The 19,599-nt window shown below is 37.0% G+C and overlaps 2 protein-coding genes across 5 annotated transcripts; both read right to left on the bottom strand.

Annotated features, from left to right (window-relative positions):
- Positions 1 to 540: 540 nt before the first annotated feature.
- On the bottom strand, positions 541 to 8,618 carry LOC125035963. 4 transcript variants are annotated; one of them, XM_047628274.1, is made up of 9 exons: positions 8,303 to 8,618; positions 6,530 to 6,568; positions 5,766 to 5,793; positions 5,480 to 5,597; positions 5,019 to 5,284; positions 3,381 to 3,450; positions 2,636 to 2,801; positions 1,535 to 1,651; positions 541 to 1,035 (listed from the first exon to the last, which is right to left on the bottom strand). In XM_047628274.1, exons 1-9 carry the CDS (start codon positions 8,450 to 8,452, stop codon positions 976 to 978), a joined length of 1,014 nt encoding a protein of 337 aa, XP_047484230.1. In that variant the 5' UTR covers positions 8,453 to 8,618; the 3' UTR covers positions 541 to 975. The 4 variants fall into 4 exon arrangements, with proteins under 4 accessions (XP_047484230.1, XP_047484233.1, XP_047484231.1 ...); XM_047628277.1 differs by having other exon boundaries at positions 8,586 to 8,607; XM_047628275.1 differs by having other exon boundaries at positions 8,222 to 8,445.
- A 6,732-nt stretch (positions 8,619 to 15,350) lies between these two features.
- LOC125035988 lies at positions 15,351 to 18,143 on the bottom strand. Its single transcript, XM_047628317.1, has 5 exons — positions 17,584 to 18,143; positions 17,256 to 17,445; positions 16,865 to 17,042; positions 16,419 to 16,535; positions 15,351 to 16,235 (listed from the first exon to the last, which is right to left on the bottom strand). Exons 1-5 carry the CDS (start codon positions 17,714 to 17,716, stop codon positions 16,089 to 16,091), a joined length of 765 nt encoding a protein of 254 aa, XP_047484273.1. The 5' UTR covers positions 17,717 to 18,143; the 3' UTR covers positions 15,351 to 16,088.
- Between the last annotated feature and the right edge of the window lie 1,456 nt (positions 18,144 to 19,599).

The raw sequence follows: 19,599 nt of genomic DNA, 5'->3' as shown, positions 1-19,599 counted from the left end.
GCATCCCTTAAAAATTTGCAGTTCTGGTCTAAATATGAATACCAATACATATTCTCCTGGTATCAAACACAATAAAGGTATATCATACATATATTTACATGTGTAGTCAAATATAGAGGAGAGATACAAATGTTTTTATATTGCAGCTGATTGCATGTGTGAGCTATTCCTTGTAATTGCATATTATCCCCAGAGATGAGACACCCAAACTACTTCATTGTATTATAAACATAATAGCTTTACATCAGTTCTCTAGAGACAAGATGAATAATGGCATGAATTCTCCTTCTTTCACATGAGCTCTGCTTACTATTATGATTTCAGTTTCTTATTTTACTGATACCACTCTAACCTTTGCACCAGACTTTATATATATATATATATATATATATATATATATATATATATATATATTTATATATATATAAATATATATATATAAATATAAATATATATATAGATATATATAAAACTTTCAATATAACTTAATTCCTATATAGATACTTTGATTTTTTCTAAGGATTTAAAATTTCTACCATATTTGGCCATCACAGATTTTATTTGTCTTTACATAAAAGGTATTTTCCAGAACAGATTCACATATCATACAGATAGCATTATAGTGACACAATGGCTCAAATTTTAATTAATGAAAATATTAGAAAAAAAAACACATATATAAATAATATTAAGTAGTATATTATACTGCAGTATAATAAATGGAAGGAGAAAAAAAAAAATAGTAGGAATATGACCTCACATTATCAAATTTTGAAAATGTTACCAATACAATTGTGATTCGCATTATCTTTCAAATCTTAATGCGACGTGTCCCCAATACTCCTACGTCAACTCTCACACGATGAAAGCCACTTGTTACATTATGTCAAAGAACACCTTCCAAGAAATATTTCACATACACTGCTGTTACTCTTTCCACCTCAACATTCTGTTACTCTTTCCACCTCAAAAGCACTAAGAGAAGATATCTCGTTCCATAAGCGTCTGAATATTCATCTCTGCCACACTCACCAGCTGCAAATAAATATAATCAAAGTGAGAAAGTTTTGCATGTTATTTTATTTCAAATATTTCCCTATATTATATAACAGCACTTTAACTACCATTCAACAAGAAAACCCTTCTGTAAGTGTGAGTATTACATGCAGAAAAAAGTAAATAAAATAAAATAATAATAATAATAATAGTAGTAATAATAATAATAAGAAGAAGAACAAGAAGAAGAAGAAAACAAAACAGAAAGAAAGAAAGAAAGAAAGAAAGAAAAGAAGAAAAGAAGAAAAGAAGAAAAGAAGAGAAGAAGAAAAAGGAAAAAGGAAAAAGGAAAAAAAAGGAAAAGGAAAAAGAAAAAAAAAAGGAAATACAGAAAAGAAAAAAAACTTGTGTCGTGTATGAATGCCAACAAGAGAGTACACCTAAATAAGAAACTCCATAAATGCACCTCGTACATAAGTTCCTCAAATAATGCTTTGTCAAAATGTTTTCAATCATATGAACTCATGCAAATACTCACAGCAATGGCTTTTGCATCTTGAAGCTTGATATTATATTCTTGGATGGGTTTTAAGAACATGTTGATGATCTTCAAAGCTTGCTGTGCTTCTGCACTACTGTTCACAGAATATTCACCCTGGAAGTTAGTAATAACAAAATAAAATACTACGTCATATTTTCCCTTCTTTTCTTTATCAATTACTCCAACTTTCTCAATTATTGCTACTAAGTGCAAAGCAAATAATTTGTTTTAAGACTATAATAATGACAAAACCAAACAAAAAATGTCTGACAGCATCTGCATTATTTAAATAAATTTAAACAAAAAAAAACTACAATAAAGGATACATGGAAATGTTTTGTACAGAATAAAAAATATATAATTTTGGAACATTAAAATTAATTAATACTACAGAGGACTGTATAATACATCAAGAACAAGGCCCTCTTTAAAAGTATCAAATCCTAAATACTTTCTATAATATCTTTATAGTTTATGAACAATATTCTAGAACTGTATTTCACATTATAAGCCTATGAATACTATCAGATTCTCAAGTACCAATACCAAACTGTTACCCTGAATTAAGACTCTATTTCCATTGATTATTCAAATTAGACTAATACTGCCAAGAAAATATAGAGATTATTGACTTCACCTTTCCTTGAATTTTCAGGATTTTTTTTTTTTTTTTCTTTTATTAATGGCATCACTATTGTTTTTATTGTTGATGCTGTTATCCTTACTATTGACAGTATAATCATCATACTGTTATGAACATTACTAAGACCATTATAAAAGGTGTGTTGGATAATACTAGTAATTGACTCCTTGGTTTCTAAGTACTTTCAGAAACATCTGCATGTAAAGACAGTAAACTAAACTACCTTGGAACTGGCATGTACATACAGGCTATCCCTGGTAGCATCAGGTTAAGAAAAATTGCTGACTGTAAGCTAATCATTGACTGTTTCAGAATCAATCTCAGTGGATTCTACTACTACTTTGAGCAATTAATCCACCCATCTTTTGAAGCAATATCACAGTTTGCACTTAATATCTTCTTTGGGTATCATCCTATATCCAATACAACAACTTCAAGATACAATTCCCACATACCAACTTCTCAGCCAGGTAGTCATTAATTCCCTGATTGCCCGAATTAGCAGCAGACACGGAAGGATTCAGGCATGGTGGAGGCGGTGGAGCAACTTGTCTGTAGCTTGTGTCACCATTGTAGCTGCAATCACCCAGCGCACTGTCATGTCTTTTGCTTGTGTTTCCCCTGTGAAAATGCATAACCTTTTACTATACAGCTTATGGGTGACTTTTTCTGTTCTTTCTCCCTCTCTCTGTCCCTCTCTCCCTCCCTCCCTCCCTCCCTCCCTCCCTCTCTCTCTCTCTCTCTCTCTCTCTCTCTCTCTCTCTCTCTCTCTCTCTCTCTCTCTCTCTCTCTCTCTCTCTCTCTCTCTCTCTCTCTCTCTCTCTCTCTCTCTCTCTCTCTCTCTCTCTCTCTCTCTCTCTCTCTCTTTGAAAATAGTTTGTCATACCAAAATACAGTTTCAGTGTTTACTCGTTACTTGATACTTAATGATATCTATCCTTGGAAGCATGTATAAGTTGGATTCAGGAAAATATAGCATCTCAGCCGGCTTTTACACACATAAGATGTGTAACTCCATCCAAACCCAAAGATCAAGAAAGGCCAAAGTTGCATTTTTACACAAGGAACAGTAATTGTAACACCATTACTTTTAAAAGGCACGTACACAAATTTGGCCACATGCCCACTAACACCTACTCAATAATTTGACTGAGTGCACAAAAAAAAAAGAATAAAAAAGAAAATAAAGTGCATGCTTACCCATTCCGACCAAGAATTCCTCCTACATCACTACTTTGTTTCTGAGGAGTTTCTCTCTCACTACTGCGATCTGTAATGCAAAGATAAAGATGTAATTCCAGTTTATCAACTTCCTCTCCTTTATCTTAAAGATATCGTAAATATTTTGCACAACAACTCTGAAAAGAAGGAAAGATGATGGCAAAATGCAGGAAAAAGATAGTGAGGAGGAGAAGAGATTTATGGTGCAAAAGCTGTGGATTTTTTCTGATATTGCAAATGTCAGAAAATGGCAAATGACACATAATATATACATGATGTATGATTTATTCATCCAAGATATGATGTCTAAGTCATGGGGAATCTCCTGACATCAGTGGGTGAAACAGAAAAGCTGAAGATCATGAGTTCAACCTGTTCCTTTCAATCAAGTGATGATCTTGAATTATTCTAATGGAATACTTGTGCTGTGAGAAGTTACAAAATATAAATTAAGCACAGCGAGACAAAATAGGACTGAACATTATATCTTTTAGGATGGGCAATACAATAAAATAAAAGCTAAACAATATTAATATCAAGCTAGTCATGACTTCAGTCCAATGCCTCAAAATAATTTCCCAATGCAAAAATAAAGTATTGAGAAAAATTATTTCTTCATGGTATTTAACTAACTGACACTGGGTCCTGGTTTTGTTTCACTAACTTTATTTACACACGGATGTCTCCAGATAGGCAATTACTAACCTAACCTCACATGTTTACCCCATTCCTTGACTTTTTGTGAATTTTTTTTTAGTAATATTATTATTATAATAATTGGACTATCATTATTATCAATTACTATCAAATTTCAAGGCATGGGGTTAACCCATGCCGACGGGTATGATGTTTACATATGCGCTATGCCCACTGTGAGTTACTTGTTTGATTGTTTTTACACATAAATGGCTACACTTGTACTAAGTCACCAATGAGCCAATTAAGAGTACTGGCTGTCTCGCCCGTTTACCCTTTTCTTTGATTTACAAAAATATTTTATGTTATCTTATTTTTCTGTTACTAATGTTTATAACATTATAGTAATTATAATGTTTATATTAAAAATAACACCATCAATATTTATAGCACTGGTCAAAAATACATTTTTCCCGCCAATTCAAATCAGGTAAGGTCACAAGGTCTACTAATTGACTCCTTTGTGGCCAAGCACTAGCAGAACCATCTATGTGCAGAGACATTTCACAAAAAATTATAGGAAATGAGCACAGCATTTTCCCCATTTTTTATTAATTTTTCCCAGCAGCATTGGGTCAATAGGTAAAGTCAGTCTGGTCTAGTATCTGATAACTACTTGTGTAGCTATCTCTGTGTCATATATGTATTATCAGCATCAAAGTCTGGACAACCCAAGGTTCCAGTTTATTTTGTTTATCAAGATTTAAATAATTGCTAAAAATCCTGAATTAACTATAAAATTTGAGCCATTCCAGAGTAATGCAAACACTCTAATTAACATTAAAATCTTATATTTAATATTACATATCATAATGACTTCATCAAAGTTAGAAGGATGAGGACTAATAAGGTCAATCAGATACAACTTTGAACACATACAAAACTTGCATTTGCCACTTGCAACTAAACAAACCAACTGACCATAAGCTCGATAAGAGTTGATCCTCTCCCTGGCAGGATTATTCCTACTTGGGCTACGTCTATACGGGTGAGTTCTGTATGGACCATCCCTGCTTGGGCCACCCCTCGTGGAATTATCTCTGGATGCGTTTCTCCAAGTAGGGTTGCTTCCACCGGAGTTGTCTCTGCTGGGACCACTTCTTAGTGTACTGTCCCTATGTTGACCACTTCTGTAGGGGGCATTCCTCTGCTGGCCCAAGTATGAGCTGTCATTCTGTGAACCACCACTGCCAAAACATATTGCAGGAACAAGTGTTACATACATTCTTTTTGTGAGCTATAATATTTCATTAAACATGAGTACTGGATACATCTAACATCCTGAAAGGTGATTCAATGTGTTCATAAAAATAATAGTCAAAAGAGCATTTTATAACTAGCAATATATAAAAATCAAAACACAGGAGTCAGCCTCTTCTTACCTATGTAATGGACGATCTACGGAACTGTCAACTGCATTTGTACTAAAAGACTTATTATCATACTGCCAATCCCCTGAGTTCTGGCCATACTGATTGCATCTAAACTGATTATCACCTCCTGTAAAAATTGACAATCCACATAAGCATTTCATTGATTGTTTCCAGCTACAGATTATATGTATGTGAACATGTATTTATATATATATACATATGTGATATAAACACACACACACACACACACACACACACTATACTTATATATTCAATAACCCTAGATTTGCCTTACCTCTGTCATTCTGCAAATTCACTGCACTCTGTTGAAGGAGAAAAAAACAGTTTGAAATCTATGTCAACACCAAGTAAATAAATTTTAAAAATTATTAACCATACGGATTTATGTTCTGTCCTTTGTAGTTTTTGGCGAATTTTGTTACATACAGATGGCTCCATATGTGCTCAGCCACCAAGGAGTCTATCAGTAGGCCCTAGTTACCAATCCTGATTTCACCATTCCTTGAATTGGTGGGAAAATGTGTTTTCATTTTTAATGAAATTGACATTGATACTGTTATTATTGTTATTGATGTTATGATTTTTAAATTGTTATTTAAATATTTTAGACAATGAAATGATAGAAAAGACCCTTTCGAAAAGTGAAGGAAATGAGTAAACAGGTGAGACAGGTAGTTCTAATAACTGGCTATTTGGTGATTAAGAACTTGTAGAGCCATCTATGTGTAAATACAATAAATAAACTTGTATTACAGTGAGCATGGCGTGTATTCTTGCCACATGGGGCGATTAGGTTAAGATTCAGCAAGTATATATGCAGCCACTAACCAGAAATTTAAGTGTAAGTGTAAGTGTAAGTGTAAGTGTAAGTGTAAGTGTAAGTGTAAGTGTAAGTGTAAGTGTAAGTGTAAGTGTAAGTGTAAGTGTGTGTGTGTGTGTGTGTGTGTGTGTGTGTGTGTGTGTGTGTGTGTGTGTGTGTGTGTGTGTGTGTGTGTGTGTGTGTGTGTGTTATATTATATTATATTATAACTCTATTACCTTTGAGCGCTTGTTGTCATTCATGTTCGCAAGACCAACCTGTGAAAGAAAGAAGCTTTTACAACAAATTCTTCATTAAGCTTTGACTCATTTAATACCATATAGACCAAATGAAAACCTTTTAACTCTTAGTACCAAAACATTAGACATCAAGTTTAAAACTCAAAATCAGTGTAAAATAATGCCGATTCTACAGTACAATTGCACATGTCACTAAATCTTTTGGGCAGCTTGTCAAATATCTAAATTGGATAATCTGGCATTCACAAAATATTGGCAATCAGTCATATGAAATAAAAAAAAATGTACTTACACAAAAAATAAAGTATGTGGCTCTAACAACAAAAAATTAAATTGATATTTTTATAACATAACATAACATGAAATACATGAATGTGTTCAATATAACATACAAAATCAACCAACTTCCATTGGTAAGGTTAAGCTTGTAAAACTCCTTAACATTTTATTGTCAAATAAGGAACCAGTCAAGCTCTAGCCAGCCAGAATGTAAATGGTGCTGATCTTTGTGACATTGCAAAGCACTGATGCTGCAGCTTGATGCAGCATCAGTGCTGAGCTTTAGGTTGTAGGCCATCCAACCTAGATCAGGGTTATTGTCCAGAATAGGACTACCCTGACAGAAAGAAATACAATGATAATGGTTATAAAGAGTACAGAAAAGAATGGTGTTAGGCATAAAAAAAATATAACATAAGCAAATTAGATATGCCCAAATCAAAGATTGCCATTGCCCTGCATTTTTTTTCTCTAGCAAAGGCACACAAACCTCTACCAAGCATATTTTGACAAGGCAGAGTCTATACACCTCTCAAGTGATTTTTTTTTAGTAAATATTCAACAGCAAGGGATATCCTTCCTTTAACCAATTTTAGTCAAACAGATCTTTAAATAGTGCTAAGTTCATTCATGACATCCATTATGTTTTGAATTAAAGCTTTTAATTTTTTTTTAAATTATTTTTGTTATCACCTTAATTATCCAGGAAAAATCCTCTTCCTTTCCTTCTTTATTATCATCCTATTTGGTTTGTGTTTGTTTTAGATATGTTTTCTTCTTGTCTTTGTTGTGTCTGTTCCTATTTATCTTGGCATGTTGTTTGTGTTGCTTGATGTACATGTCATTTCTGATTGGAGTTTGGTTCTTTGACTTAAAGTGAGGCTTTGAGGTTATGTTAATGTCAGTGCATGTGTTTGTGTTCTGTTTTCTTCTGCTGGTTGAGGTGCTTTCATGGGTTTGTGGTGTGTTTATGTTGTTTTTGATTAATGATTGTTTGTTACTGTATTTGTTTCTTATTTGTCTTTTTTGTTAGAGGTTTAAGTTATTGTCTTTCTACAAGCTATTGGATGTCATATTCTTTGTTTATTTCTTTTTGCAGTCTTCTTTTGGAAATATCTTCCATTTCAAGTCTGAGCGATTTACCTGCCCCTAATACTCTTAGATAATCTTCAATTAATATGCTTAGATAATCTTCAATTAATATGCTTAGATAATCTTCAATTAATATGCTTAGATAATCTTCAATTAATACTCTTAGAGAATCTTCAATTAATATGCTTAGAAAATCTTCAATTAATGCTCTTAGAGAATCTTCAATTAATACTCTTAGAGAATCTTCAATTAATACTCTTATAGAATCTTCAATTATATACTTTTAGAGTTCAGATTTACTCTCAGCTTTTAGTTAATTTGTGGACTGTTGAAACTTGCGGTTGCAGATCCATCTACTGCGTGATTAAGCACATTTTCTACCTCCGTGTATGTTACGTTATATCTCGTTGATTGATTTTCTTCCTGTGTTTTCCGTACGGCTTCTTTGATTTTCGGTTGTTTTGCAATTGGGTTTTCTTCGTTTTTACTGACTAATTCTCCTCTTCTCCAAGTTGGGTTACCACGATCCATATATTGGACTGATTCACGGTCTTCTCCTGACTCAGCATTGAGATTAGCGTTCGTAAGATGAGATTCTTCTTCACTTCACTTCAAAAGGTGATGTTCACTTAAAAAAAATTCGATCGGTCCATCCTGTACCTACTGTTTATGTTTATTTACATGAGGCTTCGACAAGGGAACAGGGATGCGGAGTATAAGTAAAGAACGTAGATGTAAAAATACGAAAATACATTCAAACATTATCAAACATACAGGAGTGTATACATACATATATATATGTATGTACATATATACATATACATATTTATATATTTAATATGTGTATGATATATCTAACATACATACATACATATATATACATATGCATACATATGCATACATATATATATACATATACATACATATATATATATATATACATATGAAAGGAAAACCGCCACAGTAAGAAAATGAAATAAAATTGAAATGTAACGTTTCGAACTCTTCACGAGTTACATTTCAATTTTATTTTATTTTCTTACTGTGGCGGTTTTCCTTTCATCTTTGTGTACACGTTACTGTGTTTGTCTTTGTGTCATATATACATATACATACAAATATATAAATATATATGTGTATACATACATGTGAGATACATATATGTGCATATTTATATATGCATATATGTATACATATTTATAGAAGGTATGAATGAGAATGAATATCTTCACAATACAAGAGATGTATTTGACCGGTTTCGACTTTGTCTTCGTCAGAAATACATGTATTTCTGACGAAGACAAAGTCGATACTGACGAAGACAAAGTCGAAACCGGTCAAATACATCTCTTGTATTGTGAAGATATTCATTCTCATTCATACCTTCTATACATTTGTCAACATGAACGCGGTTCATGTATACATATATACAAATACTTTATATAAATAGATATATACATATATATATAAATATGTATACATATATACATATATATATACATATATATACACATACACATACATATACATATATATGTACATATACATATATACATATACATATATATATACATTATATATATATATATATAATTTCCTTAGATATCATTATTAATTACTGCTTGTGGTACACCCCTGCCAGTAGTATGATGGTTAATGTTTAATGGTTAAAAGCAAAATAAATGTCCTAGACATTTAGGTCATGTAGCACTATAGGAAGGTATAGTAAAGGGTAGTGAAGGGCGGTTGAGTTAGTGGTTAGTTGCTATATCTAGATTAATATTGAAAAGGTTAAAGCTGGGCAAAGGAGTTGACGAGTGAATGGGTAAAAGTCGGGCTAGATAAAGGGATTAGATCAAGTGAAGGATATGAATGCGTCTAAGGAAGGAGAACAGGTTGTCAAAGCAGAAAGTGTGAGATTCTGTAAGGATGTCTGATAGATTGGGAGGTCGGTGAACGGAGGGTGTGTACGGGCTGCATCAAAGCGTGGACGGGAAAATAGAATGTGTGGAATTGAAAGAGGGACATTACATAGGGAACATAGGGGTGGATCAGAACGTGACATCACATAGGAGTGTGTTAGACGGGTGTGGCCAATGCGTAAGCGGGTGAGAGCCGTCTCCTCAATGTCTGTTCCGATGAAATGGAGCTGACCAGGAGATTGGTAGTTTTACAGTATGTAATTTACTAGTGCGGAGACTTGCCGGGGATTCCAACATGGCTGGGCACCTAGCAAAATCTAATAGTTTGGACAGGTAGAACAATCAGTTCTGGGTTTACAAACAAGGGGTTGGTCGAGTGTCTTGACTTTGAGAGTTAATGAGTTACGGGAGTAAGTATATGTGAAGGGAGTGAGTATATGTGCTTAAGGCAAAAAAGGAGTGCGTACAGTTCTGTAGTAATGACACTGGATTCAGGAGGGAGGGGGTATTTGAAAGTGCGAGTTGGGAAGGTTACTGCGAAACCAGCACTGGAGGAGGATTTGGAGCCATCAGTGTAAACATGAATACTGGAGATATGGTCAAGGAAATGGGTGAGAAAGACAGCGGGGGGGAATATTTGATTCAGTGTACAGGATTAGGGAAACAGAAGAGCAAATGAGGGGTGAGGTATAAGCCATGGAGGGACAGAATGGACAGAAAACGGAAGAGATCGGAGATGGGGAAAAGGGGAATGGGAGAGGAGGGTATCCATTCGAGTGGCATCGGAGACAGAGAAGGGAATGACGTCGAGGGATAGTTTGCTTAATTCAGAGTACAGGCTCTCAACTGGTGAGGAGCGGAAGGCTAGGGATAAGCAAAGACCGAATTGGTGGATTGTCTCAAGATGGACAAGGAGGGAGGTTGAGGCAGAGGAGTAGATATGACATCCATAATCGAGAGTGGAGAGGATCAAGGTATCATGAAGATGGAGGAGAGTTTTGCGATCTAAGCCTCAGGATATATGGGACAGTTTGTAAGATTGTCTCGTCAGGACAATTTAGAGTTAAAAATAACGCCTAGGAATTTGTCAGAGGAACAGTATTGGAGTGGAGTGCCATATAAGAAGAGTGGAGATTAGGGACCTACACGTGCGCGAGAGAAAAGGATGGAGAAAGACTTGGAGGTAGAAAAGCGGAAGCCATGGTTAGTGACCCAGGAAGATACTGATGATATTTCAGACTGAAGGAATTGGCGGAGAGTTGGTATGGATGTGCCATGACCGGGCTCCTGGTGGTAGAACTGAGACAATGCCATTTACAGCAAGAAGGAATAAAGTGGTACTGAGCACACTACCTTGTGGGACGCCTTCGATTTGAGGAAAGAAAGATGATGTGGCAGAGGCCATTTTGACCTGGAAAGTGCGTTTGGAGAGGAAAGACTTTATAAAGACACCCATGTTTCCGCGTATGCCTAGGGAGGACAGTTTTGGAGAATATGGTACCGCCATATAGGTCATAGAATATGGCTAATACGGATTCATGGCGTGCAAATGCAGATGTAATATATGTCTCGAAATGAGCAAATGGTGGAAGATAACCATTCGCTCTAGTAGTTTGCACAAGCTGCTAGTTAGAGAGGGGGACGGGGTAATCTTCAGGGAGGGTACCCGATTTATTGGGTATGAGAGCGTCTCGCCAATGAGAAGGAAATTTTCCTGACGTCCATATGTGCTTGAAAATTTTTAATAGGAAGGATAGAGAGGAAAATGAAAGGTGTCGGAGCATACGGTAGTGAATATCGTCAGGGCCACCATGGGTGTAGCGGCTCGGCTGTAAAGCAGCACTGAATTCAGAGGAAGAAAAAGGAACAATAGAGGACTTAGCGGATAGTAGGGTGAAGATAATGGGGGTGCGTTCCCTGATGGTCTTAATAGAAAAGAAGCATGGAGAAAGGTGAAAACCACTACTGAACTGGCTGAAATAGTGACCCAGTTCATTAGCGACTTGGAGAGGATCAGAGATGAGAGTATCTGGGATATGGAGAGGGGGGGGGGGGGATTGCCTGATAGTTTATGGATCCGGCGCCAGTCAGTTGAGATAGATGTAGATGTAATTGCGGAAACATAATACCGCTAGCTATGTGCTTTACTGTTCAGGATTGTACGACGAACACAGGCAGATGCTCTTTTAAAGGAGATAAGGCCTCACAGTTGATTAGGGGTGCCTCGTTTATAACGGTAACTATTCCAGACTGCACGTTTTAAGCGGATCGCTTTAGTGCAATCGGAATTTCACCATGGAATACATTTGGAGGTATAGGGTCTTGAGGTTCGAGGAATAGCTGTATGGCTAAATAGCTAAATGAAGAAAAGGGGAACATAGAGAAAGGTGAACGCATGAAAAAGATTGCGTGCGTATGTGAAAGAGTGTGGGGCGATCTGAATTAAGAATAATAAGGTCAGTTATGAAGGGGCAGCGTTCTAGGGATCAGCCACAGGAGTTGGTGATAGAATCACCCCAAGGAGTGTGTCGTCAGTTAAAATCAACTACGAGGAAAGGTGGTTGGAGCTGGGAAATTAGATTTTCAAAGGCAACAAAGTCAATGGGGTGGGAGGGGGAGAAGTAGAGTGAAATTACTGTGATCCAGCGGCGAAGAAAGATGCGAATAACTGTGCAAGGGACAGTGGTTTAAAGGGGAAGTATGATATAAGGTGTTTTCTGATTGATAAGTATAGACGAAACATAAAGAGAGTGTGAGGAAGAGACAAAATGGTAACTGGTAAATGGTATAGGAGGACGTGTAAGGAAAGCCTCTTGAAGGCAGATAATGGACAGATTATAAGAGGAAAGGATATGACGAAGGTCGGGTCTGTGAAACGGAAACCGTGAATATTCCAATGAAAGAGAGCTATACTTTAGTTGATTGATGAGTGATAACGGTTACAGTGCGTGTTGGCGAATTTGAATGGGAAGGAGCTAGGGGGTGAAATAAGGAATGAGAGGGGGGAAGTGGTGTTGTATTAGAAGGGGTATCAAGAGGTGGAGGATCTGGGGAAGGGAATAGCTGTGACAAGGGATTCACGTGTGTATCCAGGAGGGAGTGGAAGGGATAGAGGGGATGGAGGGAGGGTTAATGTAGGTTAGGTGGAGCTGGAGCTGGGGGGGGGGGGGCTGTGTTGGGAGGGAGTAGGAAGAATGGGTGTAGGGGGAATATGAGTAGGAGGAGGATGAATATCGGCAGTCACTTTGAGTGTGGAGGGAGCGGGAGTTGTGGAATTTGAGGGTGGATGAGGGGTTTCGGTTTCAGTTTGGGACTCAAGTAGATAGTTTTGAATATCTTGAAGAGTTTCTGGAAAGGAGTTGGTTGGGGAGTTTTGTGAGACAAAAGGTTTTCTTGTGAGGGGAGGGGGGAGAGGAGTGTCTGAGGAGCAGGGTAAAGGTAGGTGAAGGTGGTGTGTGGTAGCAGAAATAGGGGTGGAAGGTGTTGGGGCTGCAGTAGAAACTGGAGTGTCTAGATTTAGAATGGCAAAGGAATTCGACTGGGGAAGGTAGGAGGTAGAAGTGGGGTAGTAGGATGTAGGAGGGATAGGTATAGGGGAGGGTGTAAGAACATCTTGGGAGGGAGGCGGAGGGGTAGAGCGAGCGACATTACTGGAGTAGGGAGTAAGACAAAATCCTCGTCGACGTGCTTCCTGTCTGGCTTCACGTAGAGCGAGTCCAAGTCTGAATCCAAGTTGCCACCTCAGACTCTCATTTGTAGGTGAGGCAGCCCCTATAAAATACATTATGGAGGCCGCCACAATTAGCCCTCGTGCGTGACTGTGCAGACCAGTTTGGTCGAGTATGAACAGGTTGGGCACATAGAGGGCATCTGGCTGTGGAACGGCAATGTTTGCCAGGATGTCCTAAACGCTAACAATTTTGGCACTGACAGGGAAGAGGTTGATATGGTTGTACAGGGAGGGATTCTCCACCAATGTAAACATTAAAGGGAAGGTCATGTCTACAGAAAGTAATTTTGGCAATGTTAGTGGGGTTCTTACCTCTGGGGGAACGGAGTAGCACTGTATTGATATCGCATAATAGTCCTTGAGGCAGGAAAGTAAGTCTTCACAGTCTGACCAATTTTTGTTATAGATAGGGCAGTTTGCTGCAGAGAGAGAGACAATTCCGATGCAAGTAGTGAGAGTTGGATGAAGTTCTGCAGGAATGAGATTACCAGACAGATCAGTTATAGAGTTGATAATGCTTTAGCTTGGTTTTCAGATGGTACTCTGACGAGACGGGAACGATCAAATCGGCTACGGAAAGAGACTTTGCCTACTTATTTTTAGAGACATTGTTGGAAGAGACCTGTGTTATCGGAGTAGGGAGCTGTGCGAGGGATTACGAAAAATCGGTCCCATTTGCCTGGGCTAGAAGGACGGGGGTGTGTGGAAGAGGGAGTAGTGTTGAGGGAGGCAGTATTATGGAGAGGTGGACAATAAGGCTGTAAAGTAGTAATAAGGGAGGATGGGGTAGTTGATGAAGAAGGTTGTTGGGGTAGAGGTGATGAAGTTGAGCATGTTGAGAGAGTAGGAATGTCTCCTGGAGATTGACTGCAGGATAATGTACTAGTAGGCATTGAGGAGGGGGTAGTAGTTAGTGTTCGGAGCCATGGTCAAAGGAGAGCCTGGGGTCGGGGAATCGGAAGTTTGCATTGGTGGGACCATTTGATGAAGGGGCAAGCCTCATTGCCCCTAATAAGGGTATAACATTTTTATTTTTGGCCATGGTAAGCCTGGAGTATGTTGGGGAGGGTAACAGTCCATCCCTTAGGTCCCCTTCAGGGGTAAGGGCTAGACAACTAAAACAGCTCCTTCTGGCCATTCAGGACTGGTATAAAGTCATTCTTTCATCCTTTCAGCATGGCTCTCACACCTTACGAAGTGGATAGTAGAAGGGGTTGGGGCAGGGACAGAAACGAAAAAGCAGGAGAGGAAAAAAAGACCATGCAAAATTAATTGAGTCGAGGACTGAGTCCCAAGGCAGGGGAGTTCCCCAGCATTGGGTCCGTCTTTGCCTCCTGCCCCACAACTACAGGCAATGTAATGAGGGGGGGGGGGGGGCATAAATGTAGAAACAATAATAATAATAACCAAGATAAAGATCATAGAACTACTACTACTACTACTTGTAATGGTAATAATAGTAATGGAAAATGATCCTTTAATTTAGTAATTATGTACTGACTGCCAGCTGTAGCACAATAACAATTTTTGGCAACTTCACATAGCGCAGAGTTCTTAGTGTGGAGAACACCTGCAGGGGACTATATTTCCAATGACGATGACTTTTCGTTTGTCCCAGACTGTATATGCAAAGAGGGAATTGCCTTCATTTTCACAACATTGTAGGGTATAGTCACAGAAAAAATCAAACATGAAATACGCAAACATGTGGCTTCTTTATTACTGTGATATCATGTGATACTTATCTTTTCCTCAGGACCATAAACAAACACAAATATGGTCTCTTAAATTTTATAAGTAGTACATTAGTTATCTGTACAACATTTTCTTTGTGAAGTTTATCTTACAAACTTACATAACGTGCAATATAAGAATCTTGAAACTTCATTTCAGAAACTAGTAACAACAAAAATTATTGTAAAATTGGGATACAATGTTTCCATATGCAGTGGTATATCAATGCTAACAATTTAATTTCTTACAAAAGTTGGGTTTTTTAACCACATGCTGCCAGCTAAAATGCTGTACTCATTACTTATTATTTTTATGAAATGTCTCTGCACATAGATGGCTCTGCTAGTAATTAGCTCCAAAGGAGTCAATTAGTAGACCTTGTGACCTTATCTGATTTCACCTTTCTCAAATTGGCGGGAAAAACATATTTTTTACTAATGCTATGAATATCGATGGTGTCACTTTTATCATGGACATTATAATTACTATAGTGTTATAAACATTAGTAAGAGCAAAATAAAATGGGTGAGATAAGCTCATTGGTGACCACTGGTAGCCATCTACATGTAAAAACAATTAATAAACTCACAATGGGAATGGTACATATGTACATGCCATACCCGTTGGTATTGGGTTAACGTGAATATTGGTAAATGTAAAAGAACAAACAACTTCACTTAGAAAACAAATATAAAGATTTGTGTTAATAGTATATCAATTATAATAAAGTCAACTATGAATGTTTATGAAACATCTGCATCTTCTGATCTCTTAAAAAGTATTAGTAATCATAGCGCTGCTGTTCATTTTGTGTTTGCCTCAAGGTTGATTGCACACTATTTTTCAATAAAAAGTCCATTATTGTCTGCTTGCTGGAGATATTATATTCTCTTAGTGATCGCAAATTAACCTCTGTTGCTGCTATCAGCTGTAGAAAAGAAAAAGAAAAAAATGTTAAAAATGTAAAAAACTTGCAATCTGAACACATATTACTTATATTCCAATTTTGCTTCAAATATCCATTAATATGTAACATATATACACTTTTGTTTCTGGCACTTGAATACCAATCCTTAAATCTACATCAAGAAAATAAATAAAGAAAACGCACATCAGAAGATGATGTATCCTGCAGTCTGCAACTGTATTCCTTGAGTGGTTTCAGGAACAGGCTTATGATCTTTAAGCCCATATCAACATCTTCCTTGCTCTCCATACTGCATGATGCCTGCAAGTTTTAGTTAAGTCAGCAATGTTTCAAGTGTACACAAGATACTAATGGATTTACTTTAGTATATTATTTGCTTAGATATGTTAACTTTTAGGCCCAGTTTCTAAGTTTCATCAAAGAAAATCAAATAAAACAAATTTTTACTGAAACTGTCAAAAACTCCTGAATACACATGGTCCATATACAGACAAACAAAAATGCACATGCACATATGTGTAGGTGTACATACATTTGTATGTGCAGTTGTACGTATGCACACATGCATGCACACACACACACATACACATATATAAAAAATAAATAAAGAAATAAAAATAAATACAAACCATATGCATCAGCCAATGCCCGACTGCACCTTGAAGAACATCTTCCTTTGGAGGCTGAGGATTTGTGTGGGGGATATTCAACTGGTAATCTGTAGGCGAGAAAACTGGAGCTGCAGGCGCTTGCTCTTGTCTCTGAAACTGACTCTGTAGAACACCCTGAATGTCATTGAGCCTTCCCCTGGAAAGGTCAGTGTGAATTCATTAGTAAAAGAACAAGTATGTGGTGGTGAGGAACCCAATACAATATTGGAAAATATGAAATACAAAAGATTACATGTATCTATGCACATACACGCACAAAAAAAGCAAAGAAGACAGCTGATACAAATAAATGAAACTATCAAACCCCTCTCCTGTATGTGATTTATGAAACTAAAAGTATCTTTAATACCTTTCCTGATATGAACTCTCTCCTCCATGGCGGAGGCTCGCTCTCCTTTGGTACAATGAGTTCTCTGTTGCTTGGTATGGTGAATCTCCTCTTCTTGAATATGTGTAGTTGCCATATGATAAACTGGCATTACTCTGATGCACTGGACTACCTCTTCTATAAGGGGAATCATATCTCCTCTGTGTTTGATCTTTATGAAAAGAGGAAAAAAACTATTTTTAAAAACCTTCAATAGCCAGTTAACAATACTTTCCCCTTTTGATGTAATATATGAAAATAATGGAAACACACACTTATGCTTCATGAACACCTTTGGTCGTGTCCTTACCTTGGTAATCAAAGCCACCATCCTTGTATCCTGCTCGGTCATATGGAGGCTCTGAAGAGTCTGTGTATGGGAAGTTCCTCTCCCTGCTTATATTTCTATCTCGGTCTCTGGTTCTGCCTATACTTCCACCCATGTATCTGTCTCGATCTCTGCTTCTACTTCTATCTCTGTATCCGCCTTTATCCCTGCTTCCACTTCTACCTCTGTATCTGACTCCATCCTTGCTTCCACTTCCATCTCTGAATCTGTCTCTGTCTCTGCTTAATCCCCCATATCTATCTCTGTCCCTGCTTCCAACTCTATATCGATCTCCATCTCTGCTATCTCTGTCTCTATCTCTGTTTCCATTTCTGTAACCACCTTTTGCTGTATCTGCATCTCTGTATCGGTCTCTTTCTTGACTTACATTTCTGTATCTGTCCTTACTGCCAAACCTATTTCTGTCTCTGTCCCTATCTCTGTCCCTACTTCCAAACCTCTCTCTTTCTCTGCTCCTATTGCTGTCTCTCTCCCTATCTCTGCCTCCATCTCTGTATAGGTTACTCTCTCTCTCTCCAACTCTACTTCTGTCTCTATCTCTGTACTGGCCTCCCTCTCTCTCTCGATCTCTATTTCTATCTTCAGCTCTGTACTGGCCTCTCTCTTTCTCTCTATCTCTACTTCTGTCTCCTTCCCTATATCGGAGTTTCTCTCTCTCTCCATCTCTCCTACTCCTGGGTAAAAAGAAGCATAAAAAATGTTCAATATTTTTCTACGGAATCATATATAACTACTGCTGTTTCACACACACACTGGTATATATATATGACAACATTGCAATTACACGCTTACTTTACTTCAATGTCATTTTGAAGTACCTGTTACTAGATTTTGTCATGTTATCTTTGCTCTTGACATCTTCACCGTTTTTCTGTTCTAGCATTTGCTGTACAGCTTGGTTTCTTCCATCTTGGCAAATTAGTGCTGAGTGAAGAGATAACAAAAGTAATATTTACATACAAGGACATTCACAATATCAACCATCTGAGAAGATTCACTCTGATTTTGAATGAAAGTCAAGAAGTAGTTATTACTATAAATATCATATATATATATATTATAAACTGGATCTTGTCATAATGAAAAAGAATAGCAAAGCATTTCTCTGCCTGTTGAGATTTTAATGCATTAAAGCAGTTAGCCTTAATACAACAAAATGCATAAGTGAAGCATAATGCAAGTAAAGCTGCATTTAGAATTTTACCAAAACAATGGGGGAAAAAATTAAAGCTATTTGTAGACTCTCCTTGTCCCTATTCTCCCCCTCTATGCCAACCGTACATTGGCTTAACATTTTAGTTCCTAAGACTGCGAAACAAGAGAAGGTGCACTGCATGATAGGGAGGGATACCAGCATAAGACCTCTGCAGACAAAAAACATAAAACTACTGATTTATCAACTGTCAAAGATGAGAATAGGGGGAATAAGCAATATACATGAAAAGGAAAGGGTAAGAAAAAGTATAAGGTATGAATATTATAAAGAAAAGACTGAAAAGAAAAAGAAAGAAAGAAAGAAAAAAAGAAAAACAGTAGGATGGACATAAAAACAGAACACAGGAACGATACATTCAGTAAACTAGTATAAAGATAAAGAGATGTGGGAGTAAAAGCAGAGAACTACACAAATAGAAGTAGATGGTGCCTAATCACTTATCACCATACATGCAGCAGTGATCTGTGCATGTAATGTTCTCTATGTCATATAGTCAAACATATTGGGAAGAAAACAAAAACAAAAACAAAAGATAAAATGATATAGAAGAAATTTAAAAGGGAAAGAAACCAGAAAAAAGAACCCCAACTACCATTGTACTTGTAAGTAACCTTAATAAAGTAATCACCAGTACGTCATCCAGCAAAGAATTCTGTGACTTTTCCTATTCCTGCAAAGCTATGTATTCCAAGAGAAAGAGACACTGGTCTCATTAGGTTGTCTCTATAAAGGGTCTATGCTGGAGTGCATCAAAACTTTAA

The sequence above is a fragment of the Penaeus chinensis genome, chromosome 20, assembly GCF_019202785.1.
Source record: "Penaeus chinensis breed Huanghai No. 1 chromosome 20, ASM1920278v2, whole genome shotgun sequence".
NCBI classification, from domain to species: Eukaryota; Metazoa; Arthropoda; class Malacostraca; order Decapoda; family Penaeidae; genus Penaeus; species Penaeus chinensis.
The sequence above is the reverse complement of the archived record's forward strand: the minus strand, read 5'-3'. Positions and strand labels throughout refer to the sequence as shown.